This window comes from Zeus faber, assembly GCF_960531495.2.
Source record: "Zeus faber genome assembly, chromosome: 1".
Classification (NCBI taxonomy): domain Eukaryota; kingdom Metazoa; phylum Chordata; class Actinopteri; order Zeiformes; family Zeidae; genus Zeus; species Zeus faber.
The window spans coordinates 19,919,640-19,940,957 of NC_137193.1; the positions used below are offsets into that span (position 1 = coordinate 19,919,640).

The window sequence follows — 21,318 nt, forward strand, 5'->3', positions numbered from 1 at the left end:
AGGAAAATCTCCTCAAATTAAAACAAAAGAGCTGGTCTACTCTAGACGGGTTGAACAGTTTTGGGCTGTGCGAGGCCAGTTTTTGGTTTTTGAGTGAATTTTCACAGGATGACATCAAATTCAAAGCTCAATACCTTCACTAGACGCTGCACCTCGTAAAGCCGGGTTTTTGTGGAAGCTCTTGATTGCAACCTCGCTGGAGTGCACACTTACATTTGTATTCCCTGAGCACTCGCTGTGCACGTTCCACCGCGGCGGAAACGTGCACCGCTTTGGATGTGTCTGAGTATGTGTGAATGTTAATGTTAGCCAGGGGTTTTAAAAAGATGACTGCGACTGTCATAAAGAGTGAAATATCCCCCTCTTTTCACAGACAGAGGTAGAGGGGGAAAAAAGAGTCCCGGACAGACAAATGGAGAGCGCGTGTGTGAGAGGAATATCTATAAAGACCAAGATAGTGTGTGTGTGTGTGTGTGTGTGTGTGTATGTGTGTGTGTGTGTGGGGGGGGGGGGGGGGGGGGGGGGGAGCGAGAGACAGAGGTTTTCTCTTGTCACCAGACATTGCCTTCAGCACTATGCCTTCATATGTTAAACATTAATCCTTTGTTTATGAAAGGCAAAGATGCCAAGTAACGCCGTCCCATGGGAAAAGGCGGAGAGGAGATTTCTCGGGGCAACGGGAATCTGAGGCTCTCGAAGCGGGAGTTACAGATGCTTCTGGACTTGCCCCCCCCCCCTCCCACAGTGTACAGTATGCAAGCTCTGATAACAAAAAAAGGCCAAAATATTATAATCTATGCTGTCTCTTATGCCTGTGTTATTTCATTTTCAAATGCCCTTGTTAAGTTATAAGCCTCCTTGGTTTGATATGATATACAAGTATTCCCTTACTCAGCGGTTCTCAACACGGGGTCCGGGGAACCCCCAGACATCCTTCAGGGGGTCCCAGAGACTCCCCGGCAAAAACGATTAGTCGTGAAACTTCACGGTTGTTTCATTTATAAGAGGTGAGCACTGTTGGAGGATGTTGAATTATGACTTCCACTGTTATCTCCTAACCCATGGTAGAGACAGGCGTGGAAGTTTGGACTAAATTCTATCTCACAATAAAGATCTTCTCAGTTTGGGGTTCCACACACTAAATCTTATAAAATGGGATCGATGGCCTAAAGTGTGGCAAAGTGAGGGGTCTCGATATAGAAAAAATTGGGAATCTCTAACCTAACGTATCCTGGTAACATATACCCACTACCACTAGGGCACCCTGCTGCGTGGTATTTGGGAGAATGGCAGCCGCGCCGGTAAATTGTAGCTATTGATGCTAATGGGTGAAGTGCCGTTGGGGCTAATAGCTGCTGATTGAAATGATAAAGTGCCGTAGCAGCGTGAGCCGTGGTATTGGGTCTGCCGCGGTCTATAGGGGCTAATCGCAGCAAGTAGCAGCAGTTGTGATGTGGTCCGTTGTGGTGGGTTGTGTCTAATTGTACTTGATAGTAATGGTTTCAGCCTGTGCATGGCCCGGGGCTGGGAGCGAGTCTGCCGAGGAGAAAAGAAACACCGATGCAAAATCAGAGTCAAATTTATTCACCACACAATCTGCACATAGGAGCAGTTTGAGTCCCGTGAACGGGTGCATGACATGTGAAGCAAATAATAATAAAACCGGTCAAAGTCAACTTGCACTGAGGGGGAAAAACGAGTGAGGGCACAGGCTAGGTGTTTGACCTCCAGAGAAACACACACATTATTAATTATTATTGGATGATTATGTAAATCGTCATTATTATTCCAATTTACTTTTAAAAATAAGCCTTGAATTAGTCAGTAAGTCACCATTAAAGTCCTGAAGGACAGATGGAAATACATTTAGGTCAGCCCAGGCCTCTTTTTAGGTTGGGATTTCAGCCTCATCGCAACCACAACGATCTGTAGTTTTCCAGTGTGTGTGTGTGTGTGTGTGTGTGTGTGTGTGTGTGTGTGTGTGTGTGTGTGTGTGTGTGTGTGTGTGTGTGTGTGTGTGTGTGTGTGTGTGTGTGTGTGTGTGTGTGTGTGTGTGTGTGTGTGTGTGTGTGTACGTACGTGTGTGTGAATGAGTGATGAATTCTGACTGGGTGTGGTGAATGTCAGAAGAGATTTTCCTCTGTATGCACACACACACACACACACACACAGAGTGCCAGGGCTGGTCTAGGCGTGGGCCCTTGCAGACATAAATTGCTTTATTTTAATAGCCGTTTGCTGGTGAGTTAGAGAGAGAGAGACTGACGTAGACGGCGGGGGACGCGGAGCAAGCGAAGAAAGACTTAATGGTGGAATGCTAAAATAGCCAGAGAACGAAAATTACATTTAGCTAAGACACACACACACACACACACACACACACACACACACACACACACACACACACACACACACACACACACACACACACACACACACACACACACACACACACAGTAGATTGTTGGAGATTTGTTAGCTCTGGTTGGCTGGCTCTGTTCTATTTGTGTCTATGTGTTTGTTCGTGTCTTTCTGATGAACAGATTTTCAATTAATTCCTTTTACTTAGCTTTTCTAATGAAGCTGTGTGTGTGTGTGTGTGTGTGTGTGTGTGTGTGTGCGTGTGCGTGTGCGTGCGTGCGTGCGTGCATTTCATTTTCCCATCTCAGTGAAGGTGCCTTTACTGTTTTCAATCTGCTCTCTGTAAACAATAGAGATATATCTCACACATAAGTCCAAAACACACACACAGTTTCACCTTATATTCATTGTGAAAGTGATCAGTTTGTGGCGTCTGTAAGGCGTCTGTGGAGGGGACTGTGTTTACGACTGAACTTGCCTCTGCACACACACACGCACGCAAACACGCACGCACATTCTACCCATCGTAGAGTTGACTGTTTACGACTGACTATGAACTGAGCAGCCACAAATACCAAGCGCACGCACACACACACACACATACACACACACACACACACACACACGCGCGCGCACATTCATGCTCACACATAGAGTCACGACCGTTGCGAACAGAGCGACCACAATTGTTCTCTTTTCAAACAAAAGAAAGATTATGGTCTAACATAAAACATATGGCTGGTTATTTGATGGCTTTGTGTGGAGAGAGAGGGAGAGAGAGAGAGAGAGGGAGGGAGAGAATGGGGGAGTTGAAAGAGTAAATATTGTTGATGGGAGATCAGAGAGGCTCTCATGTTGATCATCCTTGTTCAGAGAGAAATTGAAATGAAGAAACAAATGAAGGTGAAAGAACAGAAAAGTTGTTTTATTTATCGAATGGTAAAAAAAAAAAAAAAAAAAACAACACAAAAAAGCAACAAACGATGAAATGCCCCAAAGCAGGAGCGCGAGAGTGATGAAGATAAATGAAAAAACGTGAGGGGAGGTGAGGTTAGAATCTGGACAGAATGGGAGACGGCGAACGGAGTTTGGGGACCAGGACGGGCAGAAGAAGAAAACAGATGGAGAGAATGAGGGCGCCGAAGGTGGCTCACGGAAAACGCTGAAACGAGGAGAGAGAAAGAGAGAGACTATCTGATACGGAGCGTTGGGTCTGATGTGGTCGGGAGCTGGAGCCTCCCGCCCTCTTTTTCCCTCATCTATTGCTCTATCACTCTGCAGCTCAATCCCTCTCATTTGTTTTCCCTCTCCGTCTCTCTCTCTGATATGGAGCGCTTGTGTGTGTTTTGATGTGGCTGCTTGTCGGAGATTCCCACGGCTGGTTTCCATAACGATAAAAAGATGCACTAATTAGTTTATTACAAAAAGGAACGCCAAAAAAAAGAAAAGAAAATACTTAGATCCTGCCCAACTCTCTCCCTATCTATCTATCTATCTATCTCTCTCTCTCTCTCTCTCTCTCTTTCCTTCCCTCCCCTTGCCGAAAAATCTCTCACAACTGCGATGGTTCTGATTTGTTGAGTATTTTTTTTATTTTTATTGACACAGTTTGTGGTTGACAAAGTCACAAATTTTGAGTGTTCAAAGCGTTCCATAAACAGGATTAAAGATATTGGACTGTGCACATACGTCAGTGTCGGAGCAGTCTGCGTGTGTGCGTGTGTGTGTGTAATCAGCAGCATATTAGCACTTTCCTGTAGACACTTTTTAACTCCGCGGTGGGAAAAAAGAAAAAGCTCTAATTTGAGAATCACAACCACGTCTTTTTGATTTTTCTAAAAATGTTTGACCTAAAGTGACACTTTAGAAGAATCAGAATAACTTCACTTCGCCACGTGCATTTACATGTACAGGGAATTTGTCATGGTGATTATTGGTGTGTGTCTACAGAAGATTTGCGTTACAAAAAAATAAAATAGAATTTTCCAGATATACACAAATAGCTGAAAAAGCAAAACAAAAATAGTCAAATACAGGAAATAAAAGAAAATACAGAATATACAATGCAATTCTATGCACAGCATAGGTTGTATGGTATATGTTATGATTATAAATAATTCTATGTATTAACTACGCTAAGGGGCACTCAGGTTAAGGGGATATGGAAATATGGAAAATATATATATCTTCTTTTAAAAGTCAAAGGGAATCTGTATCTACTGGGTTTTGGGTGGAATCTCACAATTTGATCCGATATCGATGAGATATCCAGAAATATTTCACAGAACAAATTCCGTCCGATACAGAAATTAAATATTTCAATTTATTTGTGACGATGGTGGTAATGAATTGAAGCGGAAAGCCACTGCATAACTTCCAGACAAAGTATAGATATTACAACTTTATAATCGATTCAGAAATGTGATGTCTCTCTTTTCTCCCGCTGCCCTCCTTCTAGAGATGGTGAGGAAGAAGAATCCCCCTATCCGGAGTGTGGGAGGTGAAGAGGAGGAGGAAGAGGAGGGGAGGAGGCGAGCAGGTGAAGAGGAGGAAGAAGGAGAGGAGGAAGGGCGCGTGGGGGCGGAGGCAGAGCGCATCATCCGCCCCTCGGAGCCGGAGTCCTCCGGCCGGACGCGGGCGGAGCGGGAGGAGGAAGAGGGGGAAGGCGAGGAGGAGGTTGGGAGCGACTGCGTCTCCTCCTCCGTTTCCCCTTCGTCTGTCGGCGCGAGGGATGAGCGCTATGCCCACGGCGCCGGGCGAGGCAAGCAGGACCGGGGGGCTCTGACGGACCGGCCCGAGAGCCAATCGGAGGCCGAGGACGGGGAGAGGCGGGAGCGAGAGAGGGAGGAGGGAGGAGACCCCCTCACCCCTCCGCTCCTCCTCCCCTCCACCGCCGCCCTCGTCCTCACCCGGCGGGACGCGGGGGAGGAGCCCACGGCCGAGACGCCCCCGCTCTCGGCCAGCCCGTCCCCCAAACTGCAGGACTTCAAGTGCAACGTGTGCGGTTACGGTTACTACGGCAACGACCCCGCTGACCTGGTGAAGCACTTCAGGAAGTACCACCTGGGGCTGCACAACCGCACGCGGCAAGACGCCGCGCTGGACTCGCACATCCTGGCCCTGCACAACATGGCGCCCCACAACCTGCAAGGTAGGAGGACGACGGACCTGATTGGATGTGGCGTGGAGCAGGAGCGTTAGTCATATGAGACCCCGAGCACCAGCCGGGGGTCCGACACAACGCCTTGATTTGTTGACCAGTTGGAAAGAGCTAGAGCCAAGCGATACATCCATATAACCTTGATGCCGCCATATGAGTCCATAGTGTCTGGGATTTTGGTTCTTGTAATATTCTGATATACTTAAACGTTGTCTTAAAGGCCGCATCATGAACTCCAATGATTCTTCCTAATCAATGCCTCCGCCTGCTTGGTCATAATATCCGCATTACTCATGATTTTCTTTTTGTGTGAAAGAAACAGTCATCCCCCACAATACAATCGAATTATCGATATCGGGGTATGTTAAGTTTGGATGCCGCCGACGCCTGATTTTTGCATCTCAGTTTCTAAACAGATGGCCAGGTACACCACACTTACAAATGCATGAGCCCATGAAAAGTTGTTGACAGCGGTCAACCGGACCGCACGGGAGGCTTGACCGGTGATGTCCAGCCCTGGACCGTGCAGCAGCAGCGTGCATTTAAGAATAGAACACCTGAGAATATTTTCTACTCATGTATCAGTTAATTTCATATATTTTTGATAATGGATCGTTTGTAGAACATAACATCACTATTATATTTAATATACGATTGCTGCTGGTTCTATTAGTACTTTACTGATTCCCCACGGGGGAAACTCAGGATGAAGGTGGCTTTGTCAGAACGCAGATGAATAATCCTGCTCCGAGCACGTTGTTGCATCGTGGGTGTTTTTCCTCTTTATCGATTATTCTTCTCTCATTTTATTACCAAGATTGACTGCGCCTCCTAGAAGAGGCATCGCGGCCCCAGAGTGTACCTGAGTTTCTGTACCCACTCCCTACCCCCCCCTGTGTTTGGACCCACTGACCCCCCTCCCCCCCTCCCTGTTCTTCTGCTGCCAGAGCTCCAGGCAGGACAGGGGCTGAGGAACCAAGCCAAAGATTTGGGGAAAATAAGGCAGGACGCACACGGCCAACAGCACAGAGCGGCTCTGATGAACGGCACGTATGACGTACAGGTAAGAAGTGGGATAAAGACACACATAGAGGGAGGGAACGAAATGAAAAATAGAGTTGATATAAGTGGTTATAAACCATGTCATTAGTCCCCAAGAAGAAGTGCTGTTGGCCTCCTTTTCCATTAAGCTTTGATTTAATGGCTGGCTGTGGCCCCCGCTGACCATCTTTGTTGTCTCTGAGCTTTAATTTTTCAGAAAAAAGTACTTTTGAATTTTACTTTATTTTTATTTTGACAGTTCTAATATTCATAACCACATAGCCTGCAAATAAATCTGCTGGGCTGTACTTGCTGTCAGGAGCAGCTCAATACAGTGTTCCAAAAACAGCCGCTGTTCAAAGGTTCCCGGTAGACACCGATTCTAATGTGCACGGCAGGCTCCTGTTTAACAATTTATTTGTGTCAGACAAGTAGGCAGCTACATTTAAATAAAACATAACCGCAAAGTTAGAAATTCTACCCATGTCTTTTTTTTTTTTTTTACTGGTAAAGAAGAAAAATTGGGTCTTTTTAATTAAATAAAAATGTTAATCTCTATATAATATCAAGATAATATAATAGAATAGATAATATCATAATATTATGTAAAAGTGTGTGTGTGTGTGTGTGTGTGTGTGTGTGTGTGTGTGTGTGTGTGTGTGTGTGTGTGTGTGTGTGTGTGTGTGTGAATATATATATATATATATATATATATATATATATATATATATATATATATATATATATATATATATATATATATATATATCTCTTCAATGTGGGAGTCTGGGTAGCGTGTTTAAAATCTGGAAGCAATAAGGGAGGGAGGCCGGAAACCTTGGGAGGAGCTTAGATATGAGGTGACTTTAACAAACGGAGCATCAACAAACTGCCTGATCCAACACCAAAAGAGAGAAATGGGAAAATAATTAAACATTATATCACAATTAACATAATTTTATACTTTATATAAATCTGAGCTTTTCCAAAAGATATTTTATGTTTTGAGGCTTTTTTACAAGCTACAATCAGCATATCTGCAAAAATAGCCTTTTCATAAAATATTTAAATATATATATTTATACATTACATATTTAACACAATAACAATATAAGTTTTAATTTTATTTCAGATTCTGGTGACATAATTAAGGATTATATAGATAAATAGTGTATTAGATAAACTAATCTAACAATTTTTGTGTTGCATAGTTGATGCGTTGTTTTCAAAATCTTTCCCATAAATTGACTTTTAATTTACACCGATAATTTCTTATAGCTGACAATAAATTTAACTGGGCGTCAGTAACGTGAATCTCTGCGATATTACAGTAAGAATGCATTGCAATCATAACTTGTTTTCATAAGCCTGTAAATCCAGCCTCATAACTGAAGTGAATAATTTATTGAGTCGAACAAGCTGTAAGTGATTTGTAACATGAGGCCGTGTGTGTGTGTGTGTGTGTGTGTGTGTCTGTGTGTCTGTGTGTGTGTGTGTGTGTGTGTGTGTGTGTGTGTGTGTGTGTGTGTGTGTGTGTGTGTGCGTGCGTGCGTGCGTGCGTGCGTGCGTGCGTGCGTGCGTGCGTGCGTGTGCACATCTGTATGTGCACACACACATGTGACCAGTGGTTTTAACGGCGAGGCGTTGGGTGTTGTACGTTATAAAGTTTTATGGACAGACAGATGGATAGAAACAGACAGACTGACAAATAGGGCACCTGGCAGACAGACCCAAAATATGTAGACACACACTTTTACAAATCACTTGCAGACAGCACACACGCATGCAGACAGTTTCCAGCGTGTGTTGGTCTACATACGTTGGAGTTTCATTTTGTCATTTGACGTGGTGTATGTTCATATATCACAGATGCAGAGTTTACATCGAATGTGACAAAATTATTTTTAAGGAATTCCTATATACGGAATATTTTATAGATTTAAACACGCTCAACCTAATCTACTGTTTATACTCTATATATGATTATATATATATCTAATCTCACTTTTTCTTGCTTTATCGTTACTGATAATTAGCATTTTTATTTTAATTTTCAAATATCACTCATATTTCTACCGTGGATTATTATCATGACACCTGTTTTTATTTAATTTTTTTAATCGAAGAAATAATTGTCACTTTTTCCAATAGTAGAAATACTGAACACTAAAAATACTGAGACACTAAATCAGGCCTTAGAGGTTGATATTTCAGTCGTTTGCCAAGTTCCTCTTAAAGGTACATAATCCCGACGCTTGTGCATTTTTGTTGATTTTAGTAGAGGGGAAGGTTGGTCTAAAGATTAGAGCGACGCATGGCTGCAAAGTCCCAGTTTGTAGTACTACTACTGCTAGTACTACATCCCATAATGCCAACACGCCACTGTTTATTCTGCCAATGTCACCATTTAATTCTTTGTATTGTGACCAACATTAGTCTCTTTGAATCGCGGCATCAATCAGAGCACCTGAATACCTCAAATCCACATATAAAAGACAAAAACAAACACTTGTCTCTGAATAATGAATTACGTAGTATACGTAGGCCTTTCAACTCAATAAAAAATAATTATCCAGTCTTTTTTTTTTTTTTCTCCTCTTTTTTTCTCTCTGGTGGGGCTACCCCATTTTTTGTTACCATTTGGCTCACAGATTAGGACTTTATATGTGTACATGAACACTGGAGTTTTGTCTGGAATATTTAAACAAGATGATCTAATAAACTTCTGTGTGTGTGTGTGTGCGCGCGCGTGCGTGCGTGTGCGTGTAAGGCGAGTGTAGTCAAGGAGTTTCATTTCATTTAAAACAGCAGCCTGTAATGGGCGTAAGTCACGTAATGGACGCAAACACACACACACACACACACACACACACACACACACACACACACACACACACTCACTCGCACACGTACACAGTCAGAAATAGAAAATCCAGTGGGCTTAAGTCGTCATTACGAAGAAAAAGTGAAAGTACAAAAAAAAAAAAAAAAAAGGCCCATGAAAGGGGGCTCTATTCTCCATTTTTCTTCCCTCACTCTATCTTTCCCTTGCTCGCGCCCGCGTTTGGAAAATTCCATGCTGTCATTCGCCGGGACGAGACACCTTGTCAACCAATGAGATGGCAGGGAAAAAAAACCAAAAACAAACTGAGAGCGGAGGAGGAGGGGGAGAAAAGGAAGAGATTTAGATGGCGAGAGACAGAAAGGAGGGCCAGAGGGAGACGCAGAGAGAGGGAGAGAAAGATCCTAGTCATGATAATCTATTGTCGGGAATTGTAATGAAACCGGTGGACGCGTTTCAAATGTCCCTTATTCACCTTTCGTATGTCCCTTCTTCTCTCTCCTGGTCTTATTGTTCAGTTCTCTCTCTCTCTCTCTCTCTCTCTCTCTCTCTCTCGCTGTCCTGTCTCGCCCTCACCTTCGTGTCGTCCGTCCGTTTCTGCCTCTCTCCACCTCTAATTCTAACTCCTTCAACTTTCACACTTTATTTGCTCCAGTGCCACCACCCCCACCCCCCACCCTCCATCTTTCACTTTCCTCCCACGCACCTATTTACTGCTACTCCTCCTCCTCCTCCCACACCTCTCGTCTTGAAGTCCATCTACCCTTTCTCTCTCTCTCTCTCTCTCTCTCTCTCTCTCACACACACTCTCTCTGTCTCTCTCTATGGCTTCACTTGTTTTCTTCTCCTCTAATTGCCTGGACGGGCTCTGTGGTGCGTGCTGATTGGATGATTGCCACCGGGAGCTTGCACAGTCACAGCTCCTGATTTGCTTTTTGTGTTTATTCACCTCAACCAAGCTATAAAAAAACAACAACAACTCTCTCTCTCTCTCTCTCTCTCTCTCTCTCTCTGACTTGATTATACTCCTTGTTTTTCCTTCTGATTGTCTCGCCGTTTTTCCCCATTGCCACATTTCGTATCGATTTCCGTCTCTCTCCCACTCCTTAGCGCATCCCTGTCCTGTTTGCTTTCGGCCGACATACATCCGTTAACGTGGCGTTAATAATAATGCTAATCCCACATAAATCACACGGAGGTCAAACAACAGAGAGAGTGTTTTTTGATTGTTTTTTTTTTTTTCTAATTACTGAGTGCGGTATCTACCAATCTGCAAATCGGTCAAGGTTTTGGGAACGATTTGCCTGTTCTTACCGTTCCTGCACGGCAGGTTCCACCTACACACTGATCACACTGAAGGAAATAATGTGTTGAGGTCAAACTCGATTGTGTTGCTTGGGGCAGATTTTCATTATTATTTTTTATACAAAGATGCAAGTTCAGTGCTCCTGCTTATTCCATCAGGCATTTAACCATGTCCACATGTACCCAACTACAAGCCTTTTTTTGGTGAATGTTCTTTAAAAAGATATAACAAGACATGATAACCTAACAGCCAACAACGTACTGTTGCTGATGCCTAATTGGGAGCAATAAAGAAAATAATATTGGGTTGTGTGCAGCAGCAAAAGCAGGAAGAAATCAGGCTATAACAGAATCATGAGTTTGGTTCAAATTAAAATCATGTGAAAACAGAATAATGAAGTTGGTACAAATTAAAATAAGGCCATAATGGAATCATTAATTCAATTCAAACTATTCAGACTGAAATCCTGCCTCTTGTATGTGCACATGTCATACATACATGCACCTACTCATGTACATATAATATTTAACATGTATACATATAGCACATGTGTGAATGTGTATCTATCAAATATTCATATTTTCCAACTTATAAAGATCCCGGCTTCACTCACCCGCAATGCTTCACTCTGCCACTAGGTGACGCTGGGCGGCACTCTCATCGGAATCGGGCGGAAGACTCCAGATTGCCAGGGCAATACCAAGTACTTCCGCTGTAAATTCTGCAACTTCACTTACATGGGAAGCAGCTCTTCGGAGCTAGAACAGCATTTCCTGTCCTCGCATCCAAATAAGGTCAAAACCCCGCCCACCACACCCCTGCTGCCCAATAACAGTCTGTCACACCATGACGGCCAGGCGAAAGGCAGGCTCCACCTCCTGGACGGGACGGAGCGCATGGCGGTGCGAGCGGAGGACGATTCGCTGGTCGGGTACTCCGTCCCGGTCTCGGGCCGCTCCGACGCGTCCAGCTGGTCGGCGGATGCGGGTCGCGGCACCGTCCCGTCATATTATTGGTGTAAATTCTGCAGCTGGAGCTGTGAGTGGGCGGGAGGCGCGGCAAAGCTGATAGAGCACTACGAACAAAGACACAGGATGAGCACCGGGGGCTCTATGAGCCCCAGCAACTCCAATCCTGGAGGCTTGGAGCGAGAGAGGGAGAGAGGAGGCCGGAGAGAAGGAGGAGAGAGAGACCACGTCGCGTTCAAGAGCCGAAAAGATCCGTCATCCAACATGAACCAAGGTGATCAAAATGAGGAGTAACAAGACCTTATAGATGACATACATTCATCCTATACATACAGTACATTAGTTAATGTACGTTATAGAATGTACATTAATGACTGTTTTGATCCTACTTTCACTGCCATCTCCCTCACTATAATATAGACACAATCATATCCAACGATAAAAATCCCAGAGCCTGTATTTTACCGAGTGGGGTCCGTGGCCTCATGCGTATCAAACTGAGGGTCCCTTGAGCAACACCGCAGAAGTACTGCCACGTGATACAGTAATACTGCTTGTTTTCCCCTTTGGGGCACGTTGGAGACCTCTCCTTCGCCACGGAGAACGCCCAACCCTACTTTGTGATTCAACCCCTTCTTCCTTCTCCTTGTTCCGCGACGCTCCCAGGAGATCCGTCCAACAGCGATGCGGAAGCGGTGGTGACCAGTTACAACTGTCAGCTGTGTGATTTTCGGTACTCCATGGCCCACAGCGCCGACGTGATCGTCGTGGCGCCGCTGCTGCTGCACTACCAGCACAACCACTCCATCCACCGCTGCTGCATCCAGCACTGCATCTACTGTCCACAGGGGCTCTGCCAGCCGCAGAAACACCTAGGAGAGGTGCGCAAAGTCACCGTTGTTATTATTATTGTTAAGTCAAACAATCTGAGCATTAGTAATAAGAACATTTGTGTTTGTGCCAATTGCCTGGGTCTGTAGTTAATTGGAACACATTGGCTTGTATGAGAATGTAATTAGTGTTGCTGACCTCCCTATCCTTTTCCCCACACGCCATTTGTAGAAACTCCTCTACTGTGCTGTGTCCTCTATAACAATAATGAGAATTACATCAACAAAATGTGTGGGTGGAATTTCTTACACTAGAAGGCGTAATTACATGAGACTGGGAAGCTTACGCGTTTGTTTTATCTGAGCAGAAAGTTTAAACAGGTTTGGGGTATTTGATAACTTATCTGGTCGAGTATAATGGTTTCTTGGTGTAATGCAGATAAAATCATTTTTAGCCATTAAATGCGTTTTTGTTTTGATATATTTGTACTGCCTTATCAGCGGTTAAGGTGTAAAACATCCATACTTCACATTAAAGTGTTAATCTGTGAGAGTATTTTGTTCAAACAATCCCATATTTGATATTTCTGTTAAAACGTAATATAGAAACACTTTATAAGAAATAGCCATTCAATGTATTTGTGTTATACGTGTTCTCCTCTATATGCTGCATGTCCCGGCAAGAATGCAATGATCGGACACACCCAAGAAGTGACAGGCAGCCGTGATGAATTTGATAAAGCAGCGTAGCTAGTTGTGATCAGTGAACTGTCGATATGGAGGAACATTTACGAAAAATAAAAACACCGTTGGGTTAAAAAAATACCCCCGCCATTTCAAATGGCCGAGGAAAAAAACAAAACAAATCAGTTGATGAGAAGATGGAAGACTCTATAGAAAGTGCCCGAAAAGATAAAGGTAAACCCCGATGGTGAAAAAGAAAAGTTTAGGAGGAAACTGCTGGAACATGCAGTATGATCCACCAAGCACAAAAAATGTTATGGATTGCCTCACATGTGGAAATGCTGGTTCCTCCTTTCGTAGGTTTCCCACCCCTTCGCCTGTCGAAAGCCCAGCTGCCCCAAATGTTGCTCCAAGCTGCCGCAGTCTAACAACGCTTCCACTCCACGTTCTGTCACCTCGCCCAGCGTGAGCCCCGCCAACCCCAGGGGGGAGGCGGTGGCGGACAGCCCGTCCAACTCCACCCACCCCATGGTCTCACAAGGTAACAGCCATTATTTCATGACTTTATTTTGCACTTTTACACATTTGTTTGTATGGCATTGTTTTATTTTTGTATTTTATATAAAAAATAAAACAACATAATATGTCTCAATAAGACTTAATTAGGTTTATAATGATGATGATAATAATAATAACGATAATAATAATGTTACTAATAATAATAATAATACATGTTTTTTCAAGACTCATTTATAGTATTTCCTTAATGACAAAAATGATTTCCCTTTTTTCCATCAAAGGAAAAAAGGATTTTTTTAAGATTTACCTTCCATTAAGCTGCAGGAATCTTCATTGGCGTGGCCTTGATTTGGGCTTCTACCAGTCTGATAACAGAACGCTCTCATCTGATGTTTTCTGACCCTCCTCTCCTCTCGGCAGGCGTCGCCCACCTGTGTGACCAGTGTGCCTTCGCCACCGCCGACATCGACGTGCTACTGCAACACTACGAGAGCTGCCACACCCTCACCAGCCTGAAGGGGGCGCAGCCTCACGTCAAGGCCGAGGAGGGCATCGGGGGAGAGAAGGAGAGTGGTGGAGGTGGGGGAGGAGGTCAGAGGGAGTACTCCTGTACCAAGTGTCACTTCATCACTGAGGTGGAAGAGGAGATCTTCAGACACTACAGGTATGTGTGTGTCCGTGTGTGTGTGTGTGTGTGTGTGTGTGTGTGTGTGTGTGTGTGTGTGGACCTAAAATTGACATCACGGTGTAACGTGACGCACGGAGCGTAACGGTGCAGTATATATCACGGTATATTTGTTTCCCTAAAACCTCAATGTAAATGCTTCTGAAGGGGTAAAGAACTGGTGTGGCAGCTCTTACTGTGCTCTTAACCGTATTACCAGGACATATTTCACATAGTACAGAGTATTTCAAGACCATTAATTGTGCAAAACTGCAATAAGAAATAGAAAAAACACAAAACCTTTTGTCAAGTAACTTCAGTCTCTGAAAAACACTTTTTCACGAAATACAATAAACTCAAGCTGAACAAAGTGGAAAAAAAAAACAGACTTCAAGTATTTGTTGTCATTTATTCCTCTTTTGTGGCACTTAAAATATTTAAACTTTTTGGATAACCGTAATTCGGTATATTTTATAAAAATCAAAAAAACAACTACGCCGCGCCACAAACGTGATTAAAACAGCCTTTTGTGTGTGTGTGTGCGCGTGTGTGTGTGTGTGTGTGTGTGTGTGTGTGTGTGTGTGTGTGTGTGTGTGTGTGTGTGTGTGTGTGTGTGTGTGTGTGTGTGTGTGTGTGTGTGACTCGCTGTCAGAGAGAAGACAGGGAGGAAGTATAGCTGCTGCCGGTATATGGATAGTGCAGAAAATGAGTATTGCCTAATGTGTAGGTTTGTTGATAGGTTTGGAATCGCTGCAATATAATGTTCAAGTTCAAGAGATTATTCGCCGTCAGTTCTTCGTCGTAATTCCATATTTTCCAGTTATAGAACAAGAACAACCCTCAAATACTGAGTGGAACTCATATCTCAGCTCGGGCTACATTATTAATTGGTTTTGCATCGCAATTGTGATTTGAAGGAGCTCCGTTTCCGAATCACAGCAGATGAGACTGTTTTTTTACTAATATTAGTTCAGGGTTTCCCCCAGTGTATTGAGTTGACCCCCTGCCGGGCCTTACATCCGCGTTTATTTAATATGTATTTTTTTTTTGAAGGTTGTTTTTTTTTTTTTAAAGTGACAGCCACCTATTGATTTCCATTTTTTTTACTACTTAAAATGCGTAAAATCTTATTTCATTGTGGCGGGCAGCGCATTGATTCTCTCTCTCTGGCTCGCTCGCTCTCTCTCGTTGAGAACCGACCCGTCTGTGAATAGCATCTCCTCTCTGTGCACACTCTGAATTGAAACATGATCATACGTGGGATGTTTTAAACATCCCGTCGGGGTTGAGTACTGAAGCCTGGTACCACCAGCGCAGATTTCGGCACTGGTGCTCTTAAACAGCCACACGCGCCTTCACTAACATTATCGTTTGGAGCGGGCCGCATGAAATCCGTCGACTTCGTCTGTATGACGCGCCCCCGCTTTGCTCTCCCGTGCGAACCATCCAAACAGCAGCGCCGCTTGTCAATGTCACATTACTGTCGCTTAGCCAGCTCTGATAAAAGAGGCGGGTCATAAATGTTTTCACTACAGATAACGTCCGGTTCATACAAACTGTAAAATTGTGAGTCAGTAAATTGTGACATGTAACATGTGAAAATACATGAAAAGTAATGAAGGACAAATGGGGTTAGTTCATAAAAAAAATCTCTCAAATAGCCCAGATCTCACTTTTGTTTTTTATTTTTTAACGAAAATCAGAATAATAAAAAAATAGCCCCGGATTTGTTCATCTGTCATCCCGATCATGCATTGAAGCTAGGGCTGCACGGTTATGGCTAAAATGATAATCACGAATATTTTGCTCAATATTGTGATCACAATTATTCATCCATTTTGGGAAAGACATTTTTTTATTGCACTTTATAAATCAACAGAAAACTCCCTTCACAATAATAATGTCTTTTATGAACCTGTAAATAAATAAACTCAAATATACAAATCTAGGACTAGGACAAAATAGGACTTTCTTAACATGAATTCAGTCTTCTTAAGGCTAAATTACATTTTATAATGATGATATAATGATATAATGATGAAAATAACTAATGTGTGACAAATATTTTAGGCTTTTATTAAAGACTGATAATTTGTAAAACAGGCAAGTGTAGAGCAGTGGCGTAAATGGAGACTCTAATATGTATCTGCTGCGCGTGCCTGTTTCGTGTGCGTGCGTGCGCGCTCCACAGAGCCTGCAGTACGGATGGACGGATTATTTACTTTCCCACACATGGATAATTGCGATCGGATCAGAAAAACAAGGGCAAATAGCACTCAGCAGGAAACTTTATGGCCATGTTTGTGCTGGCATATCATTAGCGCAGTATCTTTTGTGAATCGGCTGCTGAGACAGTGCAGATAGCAAGCGCAAATTGGTAAAAAAAAAAAAAAAAAGATTGTCCCTGCCACGAACAATTAGTTGTGGAGGCCAATATCGACATTGCGATTGATATACTATGAATCATGCTGCCCTAATTAAAGCCCTCGAAAATAATATGGTATCGTTGTCAAAATCGCAAGTACATTTTGGGTCCTCTGAGTGTCCTGTGATCGAGCGATCGGGGTGCGTAATGCGTAATGGAGACTTTGGAGATGGAGCGATCGCGTGTTCCAAATAAAAACATTGTGTTTTTAACGGGTACACTCTCAGCATCACTCTCAGCATCAACCCCCCACTTGCCACCAGACCCAACAACTTTTCCGGGGGAAACCCTGTAGTTCAAAAGGGTGATGAACTCAACCTTTTTGACCCGATGACGAACTTTAAAGTGACGGTCCATTCTGCGTTTTCCTTTTCTCGAGTGTGTGTGTGTGTGTGTGTGTGTGTGTGTGTGTGTGTGTGTGTGTGTGTGTGAGCACTGTCATGAAGCTCCTCGATGTCCCTTTGATGTTTTCCAGTAGTTTTTATCTCCCTCTCCATCTCAATATTCCATATTCTGTTGAGAGAAGCGTATCAAGCTCATAGACACGCTGAAGGTCAATACAGCCTCAGTGACGCAGGTGTACAATGCTACAAGGACTGACTGATTGGCTCTTCAGTCTCCCGAGTTTAAGGGAAAAATCTTGACTGACATTTGGTGTGTGCTCCATGACAGTTGGCTCTAAAGGTCAGTTTGTTGTCTAAGACGGTGCCCCGGGTATTTTTAGAGCGCCCCGCTCCCTCTGTTTATTATGGAACGAGGATGAAGTCTGTGACAATGTCCTTGTCTTTTCTTTGTGTTCTCTTCATTAAAGCTGAATCAAACAATATTTATACAAATTGAAATTGAATCAGAAGAGCCCTTGTAATGTGAAAGATTGCTTAATACTGACAATCGCCTTAATCGTCTCCCTAGTCTCGCCCTACGTGGGCTAACTAACCAGTTTCTTTTTGACAGTCCGTCAGAGCTAACGGAGCACAATGTCAAGGCTTCAGTTACCGCCTTTTTTTCTTTTTCTCTTCCTACGTTTGTCCAGGAAAGTCCCGCTGAGTAAATTGGCACATTTCAGCAACTTTCTTGTTGCCACATCCACACCTGCAGCCCGGCTTTCACTCTGGGGCAGATGTTTTTTTCAGAGCTTTTAAATGTTTCCATATAAATTAGTAAGGATGGCTCCCTACCTCTTTTTCATGTCTGATATCGATACCAGTCCGACACCAATCGTTTCCCCTCTCTTAAACAACTGAGCTGTTAATAATACATTTGTCTGGATGCCTTTTGGTTTAACCTCGCCATCTAAAAACCAACATGCTCAAACTGTGAAACAAGTGCTCTACTCCCCTAAAGGAAGGAATACATAGCCCACAACGTGACTCAGTTGTTCAGAGTCAGAGTATCCATCTCCTCATTCAGCTTCCTGTCGTCTGGGACCTGGAACTCATACGTCTGTGGACGGGAACACAGGAGGTGTGGAATCTGCCACTTCCACTGCTCTTCTAAAAACATAGGCTTGTCGAGCAGTTCAACAAGTTCAATGTAGGGTTTTCATTTAAATGCTGTATCTTTGTTACAAATATCAACACTATTTTAATATTTGCTGTTTATTATAGGCACAATGATTAATATAAGCAAATAGTGTAATTTATAGTACACAAAAGGATGTATTCTTCTGCATGCAAAATATCACTTACAACACTGACTTTTTATTCTTTTGATGTCTTTGTTATTTTTTTAATTCCTTATGTGAGGCCATTTAAATTGCCTCCCTCTCTCTCTCTCTCTCACTCCCCCTCCCTCACTCCGAGCGTTCAAGGGAATCAAATGAACAAAGAGTTGGAAAATCAAACGACTCGTTTTTACCGAGTCACTCGTAAGGAACCAAATCTTAAAAATTGAGTCTAACCTTTCATTCCGAGACTCGGCCGTGAGCGAGCGGAGCGTCTTTTGTTTGTTGTTTGTTTTCTATTTTCATTTGTACAGTTAAAATCTATATTGAACCATGTCGGGAACAGCTATCTTCCTTCCAAAATGCAATGTTTGCTGTCGGCCCACAGTCTAAAAATATATTTTACTTTTGGTTCCCCAATTGGGAAGAGTTTGGGCACCACTGCTGGAGAAGATTTGACAACATTTGAACATCTAGTGATGGAGGATTCCAGTTCGTGTGTGTGTGTGTGTGTGTGTGTGTGTGTGTGTGTGTCTGTGTGTGTGTGTGTGTGTGTGTGTGTGTGTGTGTGTGTGTGTGTGTGTGTGTGTGTGTGTGTGTGTGTGTGTGTGTGTGTGTGTGTGTGTGTGTGTTCAGGGGACTCAGCGTCTCGGGGACTATCGAAAGTGTGCGTGTTTTCGTTTGGGACGAACAGAGATCTTCCCAGGACGAAAGGGATTCGTGTGCGTATACATCTGTATGTATGTGCAGTACTACGCTACAGCTCTGAAGCCTGGACCTTGTATCTTCACCATATCCTGGCTGTAGAACTTCCAGATCAAATGTCTCCGGCGCATCCTTAGGCTAACCGTGTGACTGCCAAGAACCGATATCAAGAGTGAGAGAGAGTGGAGGCCACATTTCTTCACCACCAACTGCGATGGGTTGGCCGCACCATCAGTATGCCAGAGGTTTCTGCTGCCTGTGATGCCAGCTCTTGTTTGGTCACTACACCACGATATGTGGGAGAACAAAAGCGGAGATACTGGGGCGAGCTCAAAACAACGCTCAAGAGATATGGGATACAGCACACGAAGCTGGAAAGCTCTGCTTCGGAACATCGTCTTTGGAGGCAACTCTGCCAAGAAGGACTTCAAGGCTTCGATGGGAGAGGAATGAGGCAAAGGAAAGGAGGCATCAAAGGAGATAGATGGGCACCGCAGCCCTATCCAACCCTGACTACACATGCCTGCTCGCATTGGACTTCACAGTCACACCAAATCTCACGAAATGAAAAGGAAGTAGAACTCCTCGTCGGACACGATGTACTACCATGAGCAAGCTGTTTGTGTGTGGGTGGGTGGGTGTCTGTGTGTGTGTCCCAGAGGTGGGAGATGGATAGAAGTGCAGCATCTTGTCGGCTGTTTGAGTATTGACCCAAATAGCTGCTGCATAGTGATGCTCAGCGGAACACACACACACACACACACACACACACACACACACACACACACACACACACACACACACACACACACACACACACACACACACACACACACACACACAAGCAATTTGATACATGCCCGTAATAATACACACAAATTAGTGCTGCTTGGTACACAGCCCCCACAAACCCCCTCTCTTTCTTCTTGCTCTCACACACACAGATACATTACAGAGTGTGTGGGGGGCTCTTGCAAGGTTTCTTGTGCAAATCGATAGGAAGGTTTAAAAGTTTGATTTATATGTTGGGGAGGGAGGGGAAAAAGATCAAGAAAGAGGGAGAGGGCAGACAGGGCTGGAAATAAAGGAAAGAATGAGGCTGGCCGGAATATAGAGCGAGATGAGAGTGGGAAGGACGGAGAGACGGAGGCGGATTTCACAGTCCACTCACGTCCTTAACAGAATCTAAGCTCTGAATCTCTGAGCTCAAATCAAATAAAACTGTAATGAAGCCAGAAGGTTTGGCACCACGGTGAAAAAATCAAACCGGCCTAAAAGGATTCCGCATCCAGGTTTTAGGAAAGAGAAGGGTGCCGATTTAATTAGACCGCGCTCCATACAAAAGGGCTGTGGGTATAGAATCATAATCGGAAGAAAAAAAAAAAAGCAACACACAACAACAGAAGCTTTTTAAACTGCTTAAACCTGGTGACTAAATTGCTGCTGTTAACTCGAAAAACACTGTGACTCGTGGAAATGAAAGTTTACAGCAACAACCATGTCTTTCTGCTGCTGAGTGCACCGGCTGGCACACAGGGAACACAACTCCACAGCCTTTGCCTGTGGAGTTCCTGAATATACAGTATATGCTATATGCTCTCTATATATATGCTCTATATATATATATGCTCTCTATATATATATATATATATATATATATATATACACACACAGTATATAACATTAAGCAACATTAAAACCACCTGCCTAATATGGCGTAGATCTCCCTCATGAAAACAGACCCGCCTAAAGATGTTGAGGTAGGCGGTACGTGTCAAAGTAACATCCATATGGATGCCAGGACCCAAGGTTTCCCAGCAGAACAGTTTCCAGAAAATCACACTGCCTCCGCCGGCTTGCCTTCTTCCCCAGGTTAACTATAACAGACAGACCAGGCCACCGTCTTCCATTGCTCCATGGTCCAGTTCTGATGCTCACATTCCCATTGTAGATGCTTTCAGCGGTGGACAGGGGTCAGCATGGCCACTCTGAGCGGCCTGCCGCTGCGCAGCCCCATACACAACAAGCTGTGATGCACTGTGTGTTCTGACACCTTTCTATCATAGCAGCATTAACTTTTTCAACAAGTTGTGCTACAATAGCTCTTCTGTGGGATCAGATCAGACGGGCTAAACTCCGCTTCCCATGCG

The 21,318-nt window shown here is 43.8% G+C and overlaps 1 protein-coding gene across 1 annotated transcript in view; it reads left to right on the plus strand.

The window, feature by feature from the left end:
• trps1 (trichorhinophalangeal syndrome I) overlaps window positions 1-21,318 on the plus strand; it is a 111,961-nt gene that overhangs the window by 31,576 nt on the left and 59,067 nt on the right. Inside the window, exons 3-8 of the mRNA XM_080004307.1 lie at window positions 4,820-5,512; window positions 6,469-6,584; window positions 11,349-11,952; window positions 12,345-12,559; window positions 13,553-13,733; window positions 14,132-14,375. Of these exons, the coding sequence (XP_079860433.1) occupies window positions 4,820-5,512; window positions 6,469-6,584; window positions 11,349-11,952; window positions 12,345-12,559; window positions 13,553-13,733; window positions 14,132-14,375 (2,053 nt within the window). The remainder of the gene's footprint in view (window positions 1-4,819; window positions 5,513-6,468; window positions 6,585-11,348; window positions 11,953-12,344; window positions 12,560-13,552; window positions 13,734-14,131; window positions 14,376-21,318) is intronic.